This window comes from Haliotis asinina, chromosome 14 (genome assembly GCF_037392515.1).
Source record: "Haliotis asinina isolate JCU_RB_2024 chromosome 14, JCU_Hal_asi_v2, whole genome shotgun sequence".
Lineage (NCBI taxonomy): Eukaryota > Metazoa > Mollusca > Gastropoda > Lepetellida > Haliotidae > Haliotis > Haliotis asinina.
Window position 1 is genome coordinate 24,992,421 of NC_090293.1, and position 20,739 is coordinate 25,013,159.

Genomic DNA, 20,739 nt, shown 5'->3' on the forward strand with positions numbered 1-20,739 from the left:
GGCCTCCAAGATCGTTATTAATGCAGACTGAGGAGTGGAGACCATTGGGGATAGAGTCAAAGTTGCTGGTTTGCTAGATGGTTTCAGTCTCTTCAGTTGCTCATTCCTAAAATGCCAGCTCAGCTTGACCTTTCTTCAACTAAAGGTGTACATATTTAAATTTTATTTCCTGAGCAAAGTGACTTTATTTAAGTCAGAAATACTGGTACAAAGCTGTTGATCATGAGATTGTCTGGTCAAGATTTGACTCTTTACAAAGTTGCCACAATATAAGTGAAACATTGCTGGGTGTGGCATTAAATGCCAAACATATAAGGCAAGTCCTAGACACTTTAATAACCATTTAGTGATTTACAAAACTAGCACGATTAGTGAAAAAAATATTTGTTCATGCATATTCTTATTTCTTCTATTGAGGCTGAACAATAAAACACTAAAAATATTGATGTGATTTCAGTTGAACTGGTTGATGTGATCCTGCCATCCTAGTTTCAATCAACTTGAATATTACATTCAGAATCACTGTAAAATGATCTCCATTTGAAAATGTGATTTTATATGCTTGCAAAAAAACTTCAATAAATTCAGGCAGATGTACTAGTTGCTGAACTTGCTGACTGCTGCCTAACTCATTTCAGAAAACAGCCAACTTATCAATAAAAGTTAAGAAACTATCATAAAAAATTAGAGACTTTGATTGTTTTTTATTTTTTGATTGCAATACACTTTCCTCAAAAATCCTTTTCTGGTGTCCTGTTGTGATTTTGCTAGAATACTACTGAAAGCAGCATAAAACAATATTCAATCAGTCACTCACCCACTCATCCAGTATCAAACTGACATGCTATGACAGACCTGGAATTCTCTTCACACTGATGTGAAATCCAACTCATTTTATTTAAAAAAAATATATACTACATCAGCTGACTGTTGTCAAATCACTGGTGTTCTAGTCAGCTAGAATTTAGAAAGATTGTGTTGAACCTCAAGTTTCCACGGTGATAACATTTGGTGCTGTGAATGGTAAAAAAGAGTTCCGCCCGTACCCCGCTCTTTTTCACTTAGAATATTTCCACCCTCCCTGGTTTAATATTACAGCAATGAAATAAGTTCATTGATTGTTTGTTATACCTGATCTAGTTCATATGAATCCAGTTTATTGAATGTACATTTAGGATGAAGTATGCATGTCAGTTTGTAATTCTGGCTTTTGATTAGGGTTGGGGGTACGGGCGGAACTCTTACCTAAAAGGTCATGGAATGAGGGATATATGCATCCATAGCTGACAGTCACTGCATGGGGTCTTCAGAAACATCAACGATTGACTGATCTCACAAAGGTGACAATCGTAAAAAGTGGCAATGTTGCCACATACGATGCAAAACTTGACGAATGATTGGTGCATCTTTAGGACAAATGAACTAATCTGAAGCATATATAAATTCAACATAACCGCACGATGGCTGGCACGTCGTATGATTGTGTAATGATATCAACGGATATGAACAGAACATTGTCAATTATCTCGAGCTTGATAAATACGTTAACATGAATATATTTGCTATGACAGTATGTCGACAACTCTCAGACAGGAGCAATGACGATAAGGTTCATATACATGAGTGCTAACATTCATCACGAGAGTTTGATTCTGGAAATATATTATAGTCAATATTCCCTACCTCTGCAAAGTTCGCCATCTTTCTTGTATTGTAACCTTCGACCGCAGTTATCGCCGGCACTGCAGTTACCCCCCTTGTCAATACTTGTATGAAGGAAAGGAAACTGCAAGTCATTCGGTAGGCGTTATTTAGGTTAGTCATGCTTCCCTGTTCAAAGTTCAGCTCAAGTTAGCTAGGACGAATGTTCTAGTAACACATGCAATGAATTGATCATTGCAAACTTATTGCCAAGATTTATTGCTGGTGAAACTTTTATTGTGCAAACCATCTTGTGGCCGCTATTCTTTTAGCAGAATACAATGGGAAATTGTGACGTAACAAATAAGTGACGTCACATTAAACAAGGACGTAATGACATTCACACAGACTTGATTACATACTCGAATGTTTTCGGAGTCAGTTTTACAAAATCTCGACTGATCAGTTAGATTGCTGATAATTATAAGTCCCTAATATACCATGAGACATGATGGCGGCCCAAACATGATGATCCAGAGCAGAACTCTGGGATCGGGTGGTCGGGTTTGGTGACTTGGTTCATGTATGTCATCATGTTGTAGTCAAAAGGGCCGAAGGACAAAATGGCCTAAAAACATCAAAAGGGGCTAGGCTGAAAGTCAAATGAGCCGAAATGATAGGGCAAAAAGGCCGAAAATAAAAGAAAATAAATATATTACATAGTGAAAAGTGTTTGGTTGGTTGTTGTGATTTTAAATGGAATTTGAACACAAGTCTCAAATCAGAGACCATTTTATATGATCTCTGCTCAAATGTTTTAATTGTTAAGTGTCTTGACTTGGTACTATGTACTCTGTCATTTTGTCACCTTTCTCGTCACGATATGGCTGCAATATTGCCGATGGTGTTAACCAATGGACTGTGCGGCCCAGATGCGATTACTCACAGACGGTCCTCATTTTGTTTTAGTGTTGTTGAGTGAGGCGAATATGAAAACTTCCTCCGAGCTGAAGAATATGTTTTCATTCATTCAAATTTGATGTCAGGGATTAGCATAACGGGTATCCGGATGAGGGATGGGGTACCCGGGTAAAACATTTGAACCCGTCCCAACTCTACTGGTCAGACTCGCTGACTTGGTTGAGAAATGTCATCGGTTCCCAAATGTTCATGATGTCGATCACTGGCTTGTCTGTTCCAGACCCGATTTTCTTCTGATCGCGGCCATATAGCTGGGCTATTTCTAAGTGCGGCGTAAAACTAAACTCACTCGCTCTCTCAGTTTCCTCATCTTAAGAACATTGTTGGATACTGATCATTAGGTGATTTTTAACTTTGTCCAGCTCACAACTACATGTCATAACACTTCTAGTGGAAGTCAGAAATAATATTTGATTACTTACACACCGGCGCCATACAGCTGGAATATTGCTGAATGCAACGTTAAACTGAACTCACTCATTCGCATACTAATAGTAGTAGTAGTAGCAGCAGCAGTAGTAGTAGTAGTAGTAGTAGTAGTAGTCATGCGACTGCTGCAACAAATTCTTTAGAACCTTGTTACAAACACACCTGATATACTGAGAGAGGTGTATGCTGAGGTTCGGTCGGAATGTGACCAGAAATAAGCGCACGTATAATCACTATTTTCTTCTTGCTCACCGAGAAAGAGGTATTCGCAAAATATACTCTGTTTCTGGAATGTGTTGTGGAATGCACTCACTTTGGTAGGCATGTCGTTGTTTGAATGTGAACACAAGCAATCATATTAATAGCGCGCACACAACACTCATAAACACACAGAGAGAGAGACAGACAGACAGACAGACAGCGAGAGACACAGACACACACAGGCACACGCACACGCACACGCACACGCACACTAACACTAACACTAACACTAACACACACTAACACTAACACTAAAACACTAAACAAAAACAAACAAAAAAACAACCCACGATAAATAGACAAAACAACAAAAACGCCGAAACAATACAAAACCAAACCAAACCAAACACCAAATGAAAATATTTTTAAAACTCCATCAAAACATGGATTACAAAAATGAGGTTAATTTTTTTGTGATGGGAAGCGTCTCTGAAGGCTGATGTGCGAGCACGTCTAGGTTACGTCACAAATCAAAGCTATGACGGTATGAATGTGGATCATGTTGGTCTGTCCAGCCCGTGTGGTTAATGAGTGAGTGAGTTTGGGTTATCTGCCACTTTTAGTAATATTCCAGCAATATTACGGCCGGGGACATCAGAAATGGGCTTCACACATTGCACTCATGTGGGCAATCAAACCCGAGTCTTCAGTGAGAGGAGCGAACGCTTTAACCACAAGGCTACCCCGTCGCCCCAGTGCCCTTAATGATAGCAATCCTGTCTCTATCAAATCGTTAGTTCCATGCCATACACGGGCTATTCTTTCTTTTTCACTCAAACACTAACGTTATCACGAAGAAGTACTGAAGTGAGGCCTTTATTGAAAACATTACTATTGTCACTATGACGTCAAACATTTGGTGACGTAATTTGCCTATTCGTCAACAACGTCAGGAGCAAAAGAACGGACGAGATGCCAGCTGTTCTTCTCAGCCAACCACCTCTTCTAAGCGTGCAACGTGAGGGGGCAGTTCTGTGTCAAGATTAGAATGTTCAGCCACATTAGAACACATTCGTATATATGTTGCGAATTTCTCAAGACGAGTGTCCGTGTTGTTGTTCCCGAGGAGAATACAACGTGGTGCTCGTGAATATTTACTGGAGAGAGAGAGGGGGGAGTGAGAGAGAGAGAGTGAGAGAGAGAGAGGGAGGGAGGGAGAGAGAGGGGGTGGGGGAGAGGGAGAGAGAGAGAGAAAGAGAAAGAGAGAGGGAGTGAGAGAGGGAGTTTATTCGCATAGTGGCCTTACGGCCTAGAGTACAGAAAATACACAGTTGTTTGCTTGTGCGCATTCAATACATATGCATAAATATAGTACATCAGTATATATAGCAGTCAGTCAAAAAGTAGGGTACTTTTCAAATAGATTGCTAGAATTTTAGTAACATTCATATTATTTGCGCATAACAACTGCTTAAACTTAAGAACAGAAGGAATTGTATGATAATACCCAGGTATAAACCGCATCCTAACTGTGTGGTAGTATGGACATGCAAATGGAAAGTGGTAGTCGTCTTCCAAATTGTGTAAATCACACTTTCTACATATTTCTATAGTATTATCTACAATGTCCACATTGAAACGTAACTATTGGGCACCCAGACCGTGAAGGTCCCGTGGTAGAATAGGCCTTCAGCAAACGCATGACTGTCATAAAAGGCGACTATGCTTGTCGAAAGACGCGACTAACGGGATGGGGTGGTCAGGCTTCCTGACTTTGTTAGCACGTCATCGGTTCCTCAACAGATCGATGCTCATGTTGTTGATCTTGGATTGTCTGGTCCAGACTCGATTATTTACAGACCGCCGCCATATAGCTGGAATATTGCCGAGTGCGGCGTAAAACTAAACTCACTCACTCGCCTGTTAGTGCGATAAGCAACGGAATTTACATAAAACATGCCTCAAGTCTCTACTCGTGTGTAACGCAGTTATATACACTTCTGTTTCCAAAACTGACTTCTATGATGAATAAACTTTAGGAAAGTGACTACTACCAATATCATTGTTCCAAGTCTGGAAACAGATATCCTTACAGCGTTGCTTAAATGTTGCCATAAATACACCTACGTCGCCAAAATCTTGAGCAATCCATACAAAAGAAAGTCCAGATTTAAACAGTAGTAAGCGGACATGAGAGACCCTCCATTATCGTCAAAGACTTGAAGCATTTCATAACAAGCTAGGGGATATATATGACTATTCATTCTCACGTGTCTACACCAATACCTTATACACCGACTAAAATAGTTTACAGCCATTTGATATCTGTCCAACTCCCCTAACAGCTTTTGTAGACACAAACTTTCCTAGACCTAAACACCTCTTAAAAACGAACCCTGAAGCTTTTCAATATCTGCTCTAAATGTATATCTCCAAATTTCAGCGCCATACGGCAAAGTAGGTGCTATTTTCATGTCAAATATATTCTTAACCATTTCGTGAGGTGTGTCATACTTTATCAACATCAGTTTGACAGGAAAGCTCGCTTTCATTGCTGTTAACGTCATCAGTTCGGGACCACACTAGCCTTAAGGAAAATACGACACCCAAATACTTCTAATAGCTAACAACCTTCATTTCCTGGCCATCATAAAATCAATTATCTGCACTTCTAAGATACTAGTAACCACCATTTCTAAAGACAATGATTTGAGACATGTCTAAATTCACATCCAAACCCCAATGAGTATTGTTATGAAAAGGGAAGCTGTGAAATATGTCGAGAAGCTTGAACGTAAACAAACCTACGTCATCAATGGTAGGGTTATATTGACTGACGTCACTCTTTTGGAGACAATGATGAACGTTAACGCCATTACGTCACCAATGCTGGGGTGAGGGAAACGATTAGCACGCGTGTGCGTCCTACGGCCTCTCATTATCCTACATAGTTTAGGTGTATGGTGATCGTGTAGGCACGTGTAATAAGGAATCCAACTTGTACAGGGCGATGCCATGAGACACAACCTTCAATCGGATTAAGCAGACACGATTGTTGGCGTATATCCATCATAAATGGCACTGGATTGACTGATGTAGATTTGATTATTTACGGGGCGCCATTACATAGCTAGAACATTGCTTAGTGTGGCGTTAACCAACATTCAGGAATGGGGATTTTTCTTCTCATAAATTATATATATAATATAGGGAACGTTCGTATATTTTGATAAATACAGAGTGCCATTATGGCTTATATGCGTATGAGTATAACATATAGCCTTATTGCGGTGAAAAGGTACCTATGAATGTCACTTTAAACAAAGCAGTAAATCAAAAAAAGAGAAATTAAGATTGCGAATGTTCATAATTTTACTTTACCATTTGAAAATTTAAATGTCAGAATTATGTTCAACTAAGGAAAAATGTTGTTTACAAAACTATTATAGTTTCAAATCGGCATTATTGGTATGTATGACAAGGGTATATGCACATTACATGAAACACTGAGAACAAGTAGCGTACCGCACGTGCATTTGAGTCACTGTTCCAACTGCTGCGTTTACCCCTTGTAATACAAACCGATATATGCGATTTGAATTATATTTTTTTTAAACAACTTTGTTTCTAAGTTGAATAAAAGTGTAAGATTTAACTTCTTTATTGTCGAGATAAAATTATGAGGATTCGTAATCTTGATTTCAATTTATTTGATTTAGGTTTTTGTTTAGAGTAAAATGCATCGGTACATTTTCACCGCAAACACAACATATAGAATACTGGACTATGTCCCGTGTAATTCCATGTTTATACATAAATATGGTGTTACACGGGACATAGTTTAGTATTTTATTTATTACTCACCCGACATTAGATATTAAATAGTATCGAGCAAAGTACTTCTTTCTTAAGAATTCAACGAGAGTCGTGATACTCAGCTTTGCACGAGTCACTCAAGGTCAAATACTACTGTGACAGAGGAGGTACTAGCATTGTGACATCATAACTTTGACGTCATACATACGGCATCACGCGATGGTATTACACAATGTGTAAAATTTTGGAAAATTATTAATTAGTGATATCTTCAACTGCTGAGTAATAAATAAACGTTTATGATCCAAAACTGTTCCACGGGAGATATCGCTTGTGTAAGATCAGACGATATCTCCATGTCCTTGACAGTAGATTTTGTACAATGCCTTGACAATGTTATGACGTCGTGAAGTTGATGACGTCACAATGCTATGGCATTCCCGCAGTGCAAATCTGATGACAGTATCGTGTTCAGAGATGTACATCTTTCACTGAAAACTAATGAATGATTTTGGATGATAAATAGAATCTCACCCTCGTGCCTGCTGATATCAGTTATATCAAAACTCGTTGATGAAAGTTAAAATATCCTCGGCGAGCCTCGGATATTTGTTACTTTATCAACTCGTGTTGATATATTTGAAATCAGTAGAAACTTGGGTGAGATTCGCTATATAACAGGGATAATGCAATTTTCGTTAAACTTGACAGTTTCTGTACCAAGGGATGACAGTCAGATTTCATATGGGAAGAAAATTTGTCAATGTGAAGGTTATTCCAAAAAATACTCTCTCAACAATGTAAATGCAGGGTGCGCGATTCTGACTGGTCAATCGGAGGTTTCAAATCAAAATAGCCATTCCATTTTTAAAAGCCCAAATCAGTGCGGAAGTAAATCCGTGTTTGGTTTATTTGATATGCAATGTAAAATAGTGTAGTTTTTCCGGGTTTTTTTTCTTTTTTTCTTAATTTGTGCGTATGTTTGTTTTAAAGCATCACTCACCTCCATTCTAGAAATCTGAAGTCGGTCTATTCGAGTCTGGACCAGACAACCCAGTGATTGGTATCATGCTACCTGACAACCCATTCCATTAAAGTCGCCTCTTACAATTACCCGTGAAGATCCGGGTTCAAATTCCTTAACCCAACTTTGTCATTGGGGGCGACTAACGGGATCGTGTGGTCAGTCTCGCTGACACGTTCGATTATATTGCAACAACCTGGTTCACTGTCGGAGCGTTATCGCAGCAGGCCAGGCCGTGTATAGCATATAGACCAATGCTCATGATGTTAATCACAGGCTTGTCTGGTTCAGACTCGATTACTTACAGACAGCTGGACTATTGTTGAGTGCAGCGTTAAGAACAACAAAGAAACACACGAAGTTGCCAAGGACGAATTCCACCCCGGGCATCACCTGGGTGCAAATTGTCATATGGAAAGTTGGAAATTACGATATGCAGATTCGGGGCGAATGCAATGATGCACGTGAGGAGAGGGAGTTGAACCTTAGCGACTTTAACATAACATGTCATCATTTGATTTTCAATCGATTTTGAGTTTAGCATCAAGAATTATGTGGCTGGTCAAGCTTGCGAATCACACTTTTACTTACTGCATCAATGCATACTTTAGGTCACATCAATAAATGTGCATACTGATTATGTGTTATGATGAAACAAATTGCATTCAAAATGACATATATGTTCAAAATGTTATACTACGTACATGTGGTTTTTTTTCAAAATTAAAAAAATAAATGTGATGTAATCGATATTTTTGTGCATTTGGCAAAATGTTAAAAATTCCAGCAATACATGTGAGTCATCACGTGAGTCACATTGCAACACATTTCCGTGAATTTGTCATATGACCTAAAGACAAATTACTTCATCGTAGACATCGTGTCAGGTACAAGAAAGTTCAGAAGTTGTCATTTGTGAAATATAACATCTAATGTAATGATATGACGCTAACAGTCAGTTTGCTAATGGTTGGGAAAATAGTACAGAGACTGAATTTAGAAACCACACAGCTTATTGGTGGCTATTTTTAGAAGTGAGAGACTCGACTGGACATTTGTGACAAACTCTCTAATGCTTTAGTCACATATTATCTAAAGAGCAATCCATTTAAATAACTGTTAGTTATATGAACAGCATATGTTGTTATTACAACTGACCATTTAGCCTTCTGAGATATAGGGGAGAGCACGGTATTAAGGAGTTGAGACGGTTGCCCTTACGGTTCTCTGCAACTGTCCGTGGTATAAAAGCTCCGATGGGTGTGAGCTAAAGAGGTCAAATCGTAGACGATCGTGACGAAGTGTGCTGGTGTCAAAAGCAACGACCATCGTCTGGCGTTTGTTTATATATGTAACAAGAATATATCCTTCTTTCCATCGGGGTGAGCCACTAAGACGTCCAGTGGACGCACGTTGAGGTGCAAATGACTGAATACAAGCTTGTGGTGGTTGGAGGTAAGCGCTATTTGTTACAAGTATCGTACTACGAGTTGTGGTGGAAATCCTTCTCGTAGCACACGGTGTATGGAGTCCTCTGTGCGTGCTGTAGCGTCACATATCTTTGACATTTTGGGTCACTTCGAGCAGATATGACCCCGATTTTGTGTCCTTGTGCCGTGTTAATGTATTGGAATGTGGACTTGTTGTCTTGTTTACGCTAGCAAGTTTTGAATCTTAACCAAAATCCGTCATGTCGGTCATGGTTTAATACACAAGTATATCAACTGGTGTGTTATAATAAATGGAAAGGCATACGTGTGGAAACTTGGTCTGTTGTGCACTGTTCAGACAAGGACATGATCATCTGTATATGTTGTCTTCCCTTAGTATGCAGTCCAACAATTTTGCTCGTACTAAACATACCCCAAGGGCTAGGATTATTTGTAATCTAAACACATTGAGAGGAGACACAGGCGAAGGAATGTAGTGCCCTCACATACAATGAACTTGTTCATAACTGGCATTCCTTTTATACTTGGTTACACTACTTGTGGGTGTATTGTTTTGATCTTGCTTAAACTGACATGCTCGCTCACCTTACACAGACCACGAAGACCATATACAAAGAATTACAACATGGTCTAGAGAAAAAAAAAATTTTCAGCTTTCTCAACAATTTGTGTGAAAATAGTTTTACAAAAGACCTACATGATATTGTCAAGGTGGCCATAGTAACATATCATGTCTCCCTCTAGAAATATAGCGGTGTCCATATGTTTACGGAAGTGACGTCACAAACCACGCTCACTCAGACATGGGTAGGCAGAAAGCCACAATGGTTGATGATAACGATGGGAACCGGTGTAGCGTGAAAGGCAAACAATGGTCGGATTATGTACTTAACATTTTATTTCTATCAGATAGACACCCCAGATCAGTTCACCCTCGAATCTGTGAGACCCTTCAAGTAACTGAAAGCATATGAATATGTGGAAAGTGGACACGTTTTTCCGACACAGTACCACAATGTCGATGACAAAACACCTCCGTGCTTGCTGGATATCTGCTACGAGAAAATTATGTCTGTGAGATGACTGTTTAACTTACATATTGAATTGTTAGGAATAAAGAATATATTGCTGATGCCTACTACAAGTGTGTCTGGAAAGTTTTGAAACCACCCTGTTGGTGAGATTAGCCTAGATCAAGGCTGCTTTTGTATGTGTTTTTTATAAGTAGGAATTAATGTGATGACATGGTAACTCAATGCCATTTAAAGATTTAGCTTAGATCAATGCTACTTCTTTATCTGTTTTCATAAGAAGGAAAAGCTGTGATAAAATGGTAACTCAATGCCATTTAGATGCATGTGTTGTTATAGTTGACAAGGAAGGTTTGGGGTGGTGTTTATGTAACATGTATGACTGGCAGGTGAGGCAGATTACTCACCTTTCCTGATTATGTCATTGACAATATGTAAGCAAAGAAACAGTAAGTGAGGGATTATTTGTTTAAAATTTGTATTGTTTGAAAGAAATGCGAGACAAACACTTGGGAGTTTTTGCATTACATTCTTGCTTTAAAAAACGAAGACTTGCAGTATTGGACCAGAGTGAAGTATGAAATCTGGATATTGTCAATTAGATACTTTCCACAAATGTTTTAGAAAAATAAAGGTTGTGTACCTGTCTCATTATACAACACACCAAACGAAAAAAGAAAACCAGATCGGGAGGAGTTGTTACGCATGACAAGTCAACGATCAAATGTATGCAGCTTGTGTGGTTCTCTCGTGTTTATGTTTAACTTCTGCCTACCGGAAGTACTCGGGCGCGTCACGTGATCAAAACACTGACGTCACCGTGGCCTCTCCTATGGGGCGGTGGGGTCGCCTAGTGGCTAAAGCTTTCACTTGTCATGCGGAAGGCCTGGGTTTGATTCTCCTCATAGGTTACATGTGTTTGGCCCATTTCTGGTATTACCCTGCTGTGATATTGCGGGGAATATTGTGACAAGTGGTGTGAAACCCAACTCACTCACTCACTCTAAAATATTCCATTATAACATACTCAGTATAAGATATATTTTCTCAACCAGACTGTGTGCTTATACATTAATTGTCATTAATCCAAGAATTTCTAAAGGAAAGCAATTGCAGCTCAAATAATACTGGAAATCAGTCTATATACAAATAGACTTGTGAAGATTAGGGTTAGAATTGATCTTCTGTAACCCATGCTTTTAAGAGGTGACTAACTTGTTGACATGTCATGTCAGTGTATCCCAGTTACATAGACTGATGCTCATGTTGTTGATCAGTGGATTGTCTTGTTCAAAGGTGATTATTTACAGACTGCCGTCATTATGGCTGGTGTAAAACTAAACTCACTGTATGAAAATATATCATTGTAGGACCATGTAATAAATATGTTTATTATCGTAGGTCAAAATATCACTTTGTCATGGTGATATGAGGTCATGAACAATGCCATGACATCACATTTCTTCTGTGGCATATTCTACATGCAGTGACAGTGGGTAGCCAGCCCGTGTTTGAAAGTAGATTTGAGTTTATTGTCCTCAATGTAACGACTTCGGTAATAAACAGAATGTTATATACGTGCCCATGGCATACTATGTTAACAACACTCATGCCTAAATATTGGTATATGACTCGCTCTTGCTCTGGAAATACCAACATTTAGACACTCATGTCGTAAACATAACATGGCATGGGCACTCATATATACATCCTCTATGACTTCATAATAGGACTATTATGACTGTTTCAATGGTAAGTTCATGATATAGTACATAATATACCTGCCCTGTTGCGCTGAGACATCATCGTACAGAATTTTCAAACACAGAATTTCGCAGTTAATTTTTAATAAAATTCTTCATGTGACCAGTTATAATAAAGTGGTACTCTTCATGTGACCCATCATAATAATATGGTACCTGACCTCACAATGCTAACTTTGCATGGTGACAGTATTTTGCAATGCATTAGATGAGCGGAAAGTGGATGACAAATGCCATAATCGCATCTGAAAAGAAAGGAGGGAGATTTTAGGCCTGAAATGATGTAAACTTGAGCAAGATTGAGTAAGGAAAAGGTTATTAATGGTTCTAAAACTTTGACAATTGTAGTTTACTGGACAATATGACTGATGACTTCAAATTATATTCTTCAGGGCAACTGAGGGCGACTAGATAATATCTACTTTTGGTTTGGTTTTAAACTGCAAATTAACATGGGATTTAATTTCATGTCTGCTCAAATGTAGCTATTAAATTTCGCAATGATAATAAGGTAGGGTTATCTTTCTTTGCAATTTACCACTTTTCGATAAATAGTCCAGTAAACATTGCCATCAAATCCTATGTTGATCTATTCATTCATAAGTACATTAGTATGATTATGTTATAAAATCAGGGCAAGTGGAAAATGAGTCTGGATAAGTTATTCTCTTAACGTCACTTGCCCTGTAGCAACTGGCTTTTAAAAAAATGTTTGAACCCCTGCATTCTGTACCATTGTCGTAGGCATTGTCTAATTATTGCATTGCAGTAATCATCATTTTCCAGATGTTATCAATTGTGCAGCATTAGAAATGACATTATGGGTTACCTCTGCTCTCATGCACTTCTAGTGAACCTGTAATTAAAATGATTACTGCCGTCCATAATTTAGTTATCTATTTTTTTCTTGCGTAAATCAAAACAAACATAAGATGTTTTTCCAAAAGCGTTTTCTTTGAATTCAAATATCACTCGGAGTACACAATAAATAGGCTTTACACAATTTATCATTGAGAATAAATCCCAAGCCTTCATTAAGACACATGAATGCTTTAACCACTGGACTGCCCAACTGCTCAATTAGTATCATGGTAATATCTATATCACATATGTTTTAAGAATTTATTTTTTTATAATGAAATGTTCAATATATCATACACACTAGCAGAGTTCATTGACCATGCCATAAATTGTACTTGATAATATTACAGGAGCTATACCCAGCATAACCTTCTCACTTTTCATACCAGCCATACTTTTTTTTAAACCATTGCATTTGTAAGTTTGAATTCATGCCACTTTAATTAGTATTACAGCAATATCATGGTTGGTGACACCAGAAATAGGACCTGTGATGGTCCCGGGGTAGAATAGGCTTTCAGCAACCCATGCTTGCCAGAAACGGCGACTATGCTTGTCGTAAGAGGCGACTAACAGGATCGGGTGGTCAGGCTTTCTGACTTGGTTGGGACATGTCATCAGTTCCCAATTGCGCAGATCAATGCTCATGTTGTAGATCACTGGATTGTCTGGTCCAGACTCGATTATATACAGACTGCCGCCATATAGCTGTAATATTGCTGAGTGCGGTGTAAAACTGAACTCACTCACTCATCCAGAAATAGACTTCATTTGTTTTCATTGTACCCATGTAGGGAAATCAAACCCAGAACTTTTGTGTGACAAGCAAACAATTACCCTCACCACTCCTTATTCATTGCAGGCATCTCACATACATGAATTCCGGTCAGGTGCTATGAATGATCATTAATGACGAGTACTGTCTCACTCTTAATGTTAATTAGGAATGTATGTTGCATTTGTGACTCAAATGTGTTCGGGAATGGAATGGAGGACTGTTGCCATGGTTATGATTCACTAGTGTATTCGATTTGGATTGTATCCCTCTATAACTTCAATTAATTATTTGCGCTCACAGTGATTGAATATTCATGAAGTTTTCAAGAAGAAAGGTTTTTCTTTGCATTGGGTGTTATTGAAGCGAGATTTGCAATATGTAATATATTAAAAGAGTTACTAAAACCAGAAATGATAGAAGTGAACATTCCCATATAATTAATATAACCAAAATGTGGACATTGGTCATACTTGTGATAAATTAGCACTAAACTAAATTAAACATGGTCAGTATATGTGAAACAATTTGTTTTGCTGTTATTTCACCTGATATAATGAATCAACTCCAGGCTTGTTATTATTCATTACAAAATATGTTTGTGCTCATTAGTGGTGCCCTGATGAACACATACAAATGAAAAGTGGTCAGAAGCTGTATTTTAAGTTATTAAACGCTTAAACAATAATTATTACACATAGCTTTGGTGTGAAACTGCCTAAAAACTGGACAAAAGTAAAATTCCAATACAAACTAGAAGAAACCTAACACCCTTAACCAATTTAGCGCTAATCAACTTCTGGCTTCCCTTGTTATCAAATCACTGTTGTTGTTTCACATGTACATATATGGATATCTGTTTCCTAGTTCTCATTCACCTGATGAAGGAATAAGAAAATATTCTGAAATGTCATGTTCCTTAAAATAATGAAGTTGACATCCATAAATTCTTGCCTTCATCAAAATCTGTTGATGTCCATGATAAAGGAAAACTTTGGGACTATCAAAAACATTTCTGGAGCACTAATTGTGCTTTTGCAAACTGTGCATGTCAACATCAATTTTTGGAAGTATTTTAAGTGTTCGTTACCTTTGTTGTTGTTTGTAATTAATCCATTTGTCAGCTCAGCCCATCCCATACATCATTCCAATGACATTTGTGTGTCATGATGAAACAACTGCCACAGACCAACCTGTCCGTCTGGAAATGTTGGGAGACAGGTTGCGTCTGCTCGTCTGAAATATCATCACCTTGCTATAATGACTTCCCTTAATATCTCAGTCTCGTTTTGTACCAAATATACATCATCTATAACTTCTCTGACGGGTACATGCAGACCAGGAAGTAGAGTTGTTATCCAAGCTTTTGATCCGTGAAGATGAGGTTATCAGTAATTCTTCCAATGAAGCTGTGTCAGCTTTGTGTTTGATTGTCAAAAGAGAGAATGCCATTCAGTCCCAAGGACTGAGCAAAAGAGAATAAATTTGGAGTTGAAAATTTTCCATTGCTTTAGAATTTGCTAAATAAGAACAATAAAATGATCCAATTATGGAAATGTGACATTTTTTCCAATCGTAGATAAATCAGTGTATCGTTATAGACAGTACATGTAGAAAATTTAATTGATGTTTTATAGGTTATCAGATGGCTTATTTGATAATTAAGGCACAAAACCTTTACTAGAAGGGAAAAAGTGGCGTTGAGCACAAAATGTGCAACACAAGCTCCTGTCCATTCTGTTGTCAGTCAATTTGCGAAAAGGGATTTGTTATGAGGGGTCTGATGGATAGTTCTCAGTTTATTGAGATGATCAAACAAATGCCACAGAGTAACTTCAGTTTACACATATGCGCATGCACATGCATGCCCTGACAAGTACGTGCACATGCAAATACACATACACAGGTAAATACAGATGGTCATATGTCTGTATGTGAATGCTTCATCAAAACTATTAATAAATAAATCTGTTTAACTGGATCATGTGGATTCTGCATGGCAAAGATATTATCGTTATTAAATACATTTGTATCTTGAACATACAAATTAAGTTAATGGAAATAATTAAAAATTGATATACAGTATGCCCTGGATATAGAGTGTTTAGGAGAAAGTATGGCATAATAACCAGGTGGGATGGTTAGAGGCCCTATGTAAACAAGGTGGTTGATCTGATGTTGCCGGTACTGAGCCTTTAATCAGGGATTTACAGGATGCAAATTCCAGCATCCTATATGCATAAAAATGAATAATGGATGCAACGAAATAGATTAGCCTGTCCACAGGGATGTAGAAAAAGTCCAAATAATTTTTTGAAATGATCAAGAAGCAATAACTTACTACTGAGTCTGCTACTAGCCAGGTTATGATATCATTTGCAGTTTAATTACTCTGATGATCATGATACACAATACATTGACAGTGACTGAATTTCAACAATATTATAACATAGTAGTATTAATATTTAGCAAAGTGCATGGGACCCGGTTTTTGTTATACAGGACCCCAAAAATTGAAGAGTTTGTGTCCCAGGGACCCTCAAATACAGTGCTCAAGGTAAATCCCTGCTTGAAAGACTGGATAATCCCAGTGGCAGGTGACTTGTTTTAGATGGCAAGAAGTGTATTGTGACATGTTATCCCATGTTTAACTGAAATTCTATTTCAAGCGTTAAGTCCTCACTCACTCACTCACCGAAACTTTCAGTCCAATGGCCTTGACTCTTAGATTTATCATTTGTACATTTTTATGACGTCATTGTTAACAGATATTACTGTACCGAACACAGTCTGGCAGATCTGTGGCATTGCATTTGCCCTTGAGCTGTCAAGTCAGTCTGATCAGGATTTTCTGAATGTCACACATATCCTGGCATTTCTGTGGCGTTATGCTCCCTGTAACCGCATACATTAGATTGCCATATAGCACTCATTTGATCTGCAATGAACGTAATGGACCAGAGGAACTAGTACACTCACCCTGAACAGAGATCTGTGCCGGAAGTTATTCAAGGTAGCTGTAGTTTGAGAACAATGCTGAACATTGAAACTGCTGTGAACTGAAAATATTGCCCTGAATAGCTTTCTTTTGACTTTGGTCAGTTGCTTAGATTACAGAAACACAACTGTATCTAGAGCAAGTGAGTGAATTTGGTTTTATGCCGCTTTTGGCATTATATCATGATGGGGAACACCAGAAATTGGCTTCACACATATTACCCATGTGGGGAAACAAACTGAATCTTGCATGTAGATAGATAGACAGATAGATAGATAGATAAAAATAGATAGAGTGAGTGCCACCTTTTTAGCTCTATTCAGCTAATAGGCTTAAGAAATGTTACAAATGTAGGAAGTCAAAACTGGACCTTTGGCATGACATATGAACACTTTAACCACTAGGCTACTCCACCAAACCTGTACCAAGAAGATGAACGGTTTTCTTGTTTTCGTAATGAGTGAGTGAGTGAATTTAGTTTTACGCCGCTTTTAGCAATATTCCAGCAATATCATGTCGGGGGACACCAGAAAATGGGCTTCACACATTGTACCCATGTGGGGAATTAAACCTTGGTCTTCGGCGTCTTCGAACGCTTTAACCAATAGGCTACCCCACTGCCCCTTGTTTTCGTAATGAACACCAAATGTTTCCATTAGCTAGTATTCAGATGTAACGTCTTCTGAGTAGTATCCTTCCTATGATGTCCTTGAAGACATGTGACCCGTGAAGGTCCGGGGTAGAATAGGCCTTTATCAACCCATTCCTAATTGCGCAGATTGATACTCACGCTGTTGATCACTGGATTGTCTGGTCCAGACTCTATTATTTAGAGATTGTCAGCATACAGCTTGAATATTGTCAAGTGTGGCGTAAAACTAAACTCACTCACTCATTTGAGGACAGGTGAAATGAAGTTTACACTTGTCTTGTGCTCTTTTCTTTAAGATCAAATTCAGTGGTTATGTAGCTGGCATGGTTCATAAGAGCACAATATATTATGTGGGGTAGCCCGTGTGGTTAAGGTGTTTTCTTCATTACTGTGGCATATTAATATAGCGCACATATCCATGCAGCTTATGCATACATGTTCAAGGCAGTGGCTGATCGAGCAACTTATGTTGTGGCTTTTTCATCCTACCAGGTACCCATTTGCACCTTGTAATGGTTATGTTGAAGACCTGCATTGTTTCCCTCATATAATGTGGCTATGATGTGCGAAACCCATTTCTTGCTTTCCAGATCTTGAGATGAATACTTTGACTCATAGAAATTGTCATTTAAACTAAAAAATAATCACCTTGGAGATTTGTGAAAGTCATTAGTCATTAGTCCCCTTTCTAAAGTTACCTTCATTTATAATATGTGTCTAAGAAACTAAAGGCATAACCCAGCTGAGAGCCAGACTGAGCTTTTCCAGATCACTCTAGCTATGACTGGATTCAATCCTTAATTTATTCTCTAGATTCTGAGAGACGGACTACCTTGCATGCAATGTCCATGAGTGAAGTTCCCACCAAGCTCATATCCACCAGAAGTTACGTATCATATCCCACCCCGAGGAGTAGCATTACTCAACAAGCAACAGGTTCATGGGAAGTATTGTATAGAGCTCAGGGCACAATGCTGTACCTTATTGATTTGTGGGTTTGTTACACCATAGGAGCAGAAGTAACTCGTTCAGTATTGATGGCAACCGATGTCTTCGAAATTCGAGTATCACCTTAGATTGGGAATTGCATTGGTGGCTGGTGGTATGGATGACTAAGATGACTGAGTAAGGGTATGGATTTACTGCAGAAATGTGAGATGCTGTTTTTGTTATTGTTTTTAAACAAAGATGTTATACCCAGACTTGGTAATGATGAATTTGAACAAAATTATGTTGGGTGGTGAATATCATCAGGTGGTAGTCTCATTTTTTAAACAATAGATAGGACTGCATGGTATTAATGTGCTTTTCAAACTGCACAAATTGCAATGTCAACATGTCCTGCTATACTGGCTAAAAATTATGTAATAAGTTTTGTTTTGGTATTAATTAGAACCGAAATCAATACTGACATATATTTACAAATGCTGTTTCCCCCTCACAAATGGCAGTTATTTTTCCTCTAGATCTCCCCTGTATCCAGGGCAACAAAATGGGGGTCAATGGGCATGCTTATTTTGACATCTTTATTTACTATACCCAATATGGAAAGGATGATCTGAGTGTATGTCAGTCGTTGTCAAACACTTCCACACCCAATGCATCACAATACATATAAGAAGATAGTGTATAGGACTAGGGCTGGATTTAAACATTAAGAACTTGCACTCTTGTAACCTGGAACTGCACAATGGAGTTTAATCTTCATACCATCTTGCACCTGTGCATACATATATATACTCATGGAGACAAATAAAGGAACTCATGAAAGAACAAGTGTTCCTTTATGTTTCCAGAATTTCACCCATGGTACAATACATACCTTTTGTAGAAACCTGGTAAAGAATAAACATTGGTACTTTCATGTGTTCCCGTATTGTTTCTATGAGTATATCTTGCTGTTCCAAGAATACACATATTGACTGAATGATGAATTTGTTATGTTGCTTTTAGCTTTACTCCATTAAGTCATGGTGGGGTACACCAGAAATAAGCTTAGCTTCACACAGCGTACCCATGTGGGGAATCAAACCTGGGCCTTTGACATGGGTGAACCCCATAGCTCCCATTTGTGAAACGGCATTATGTTCACAATGTAATGGCTTAAAAAAACCTCAGAATTAAGGAACATAAGAACTTTTGAAACAAAGTATTTGTTTTCGCCACTTTTCCTGCCTAGATAAATCATTCTCCAGATTGACCCGTGAAGGTTCTGGGGTAGAATGGGCCTTCAGTAACGCATGCTTGCCATAAAAGGTGACTGTGCTTGTCGTGAGAGGCGACTAACAGGGTTGGGTGGTCAGGTTCGCTGACTTGGTTGACACATGTTATCGGTTCCCAATTACGCAGATCAATGCTCATGCAGTTGGTCATTGGATTGTCTGGTCCAGACTCGATTATTTACAGACTGGAATATTGCTGAGTGCGGCATAAAACTAAACTCACTCACTTACTCATTCACCATATCCATGACATTCTGATTTTCCCACATGGGTATGTCAAGCTCATTTCCGGTGTTCCCCAGCATAATATTGCTGGAATATTACTAAAATTGAAAATGGCTTAAAACCCAACTCACTCACTCACACACCATATCCAGGTGGTGGGTTTCTCTAAAGTGGCAGTTTTGTTTACGACCTGCATCAGAGACTCTTTTTCCATATTTAGCTGTAATGAGCTGACATGTCGTGATGTAACAAGATTACCGTTCAAAGTGATTTACCTGGTTTTTGGATCAAGATCAATGCATTATGTCACAAAGCAGAGGTGATTGATCAGGTGGGATACTGGTGGGGAGGTTGCGTGGATCAATACTTGTTGCTGTATTATTACCCATATCCACTGACTTGTTTCATTCATCGTCACTTGCATCTCCAAATCCATATACTGATATAGGGTTGTGGGTAGCCGAGTGGTCAAAGCGTTTGCTTGTCACGCCGAAGACCTGGGTTCGATTTACCACATAAGTACAATGAGTGATACCCATTTCTGGTGTCCCCTGGGGTGATTTTGATAGAATATTGCTAAAAGCAGAATAAAACTAAACACACTCACTCCAAATCCAAACCATATTGCAAGATGTTACATAAGAATATTGTTGCTAGGTGATAGAGGAA

General features: G+C 38.4%; 2 protein-coding genes across 3 annotated transcripts in view; one reads left to right on the plus strand and one right to left on the minus strand.

Moving 5' to 3' along the window:
• Nucleotides 1–20,739, minus strand: part of LOC137262280 (aldehyde dehydrogenase family 3 member B1-like) — a 93,048-nt gene that overhangs the window by 19,333 nt on the left and 52,976 nt on the right. Inside the window, exon 2 of one of the 2 annotated variants that reach the window (XM_067800094.1) lies at nt 1,684–1,703. In XM_067800094.1, coding sequence (XP_067656195.1) covers nt 1,684–1,701 — 18 coding nt within the window. In that variant the 5' untranslated portion in view covers nt 1,702–1,703. Of the gene's footprint in view, nt 1–1,683; nt 1,720–20,739 lie in introns of those variants that run through there. The other variant, XM_067800095.1, reaches the window with a different exon arrangement.
• LOC137262285 (GTPase KRas-like) overlaps nt 9,312–20,739 on the plus strand; it is a 36,129-nt gene continuing 24,701 nt past the window's right edge. The window contains exon 1 of the mRNA XM_067800099.1: nt 9,312–9,547. Within this exon, the coding sequence (XP_067656200.1) occupies nt 9,517–9,547 (31 nt within the window). The 5' untranslated portion in view covers nt 9,312–9,516. The remainder of the gene's footprint in view (nt 9,548–20,739) is intronic.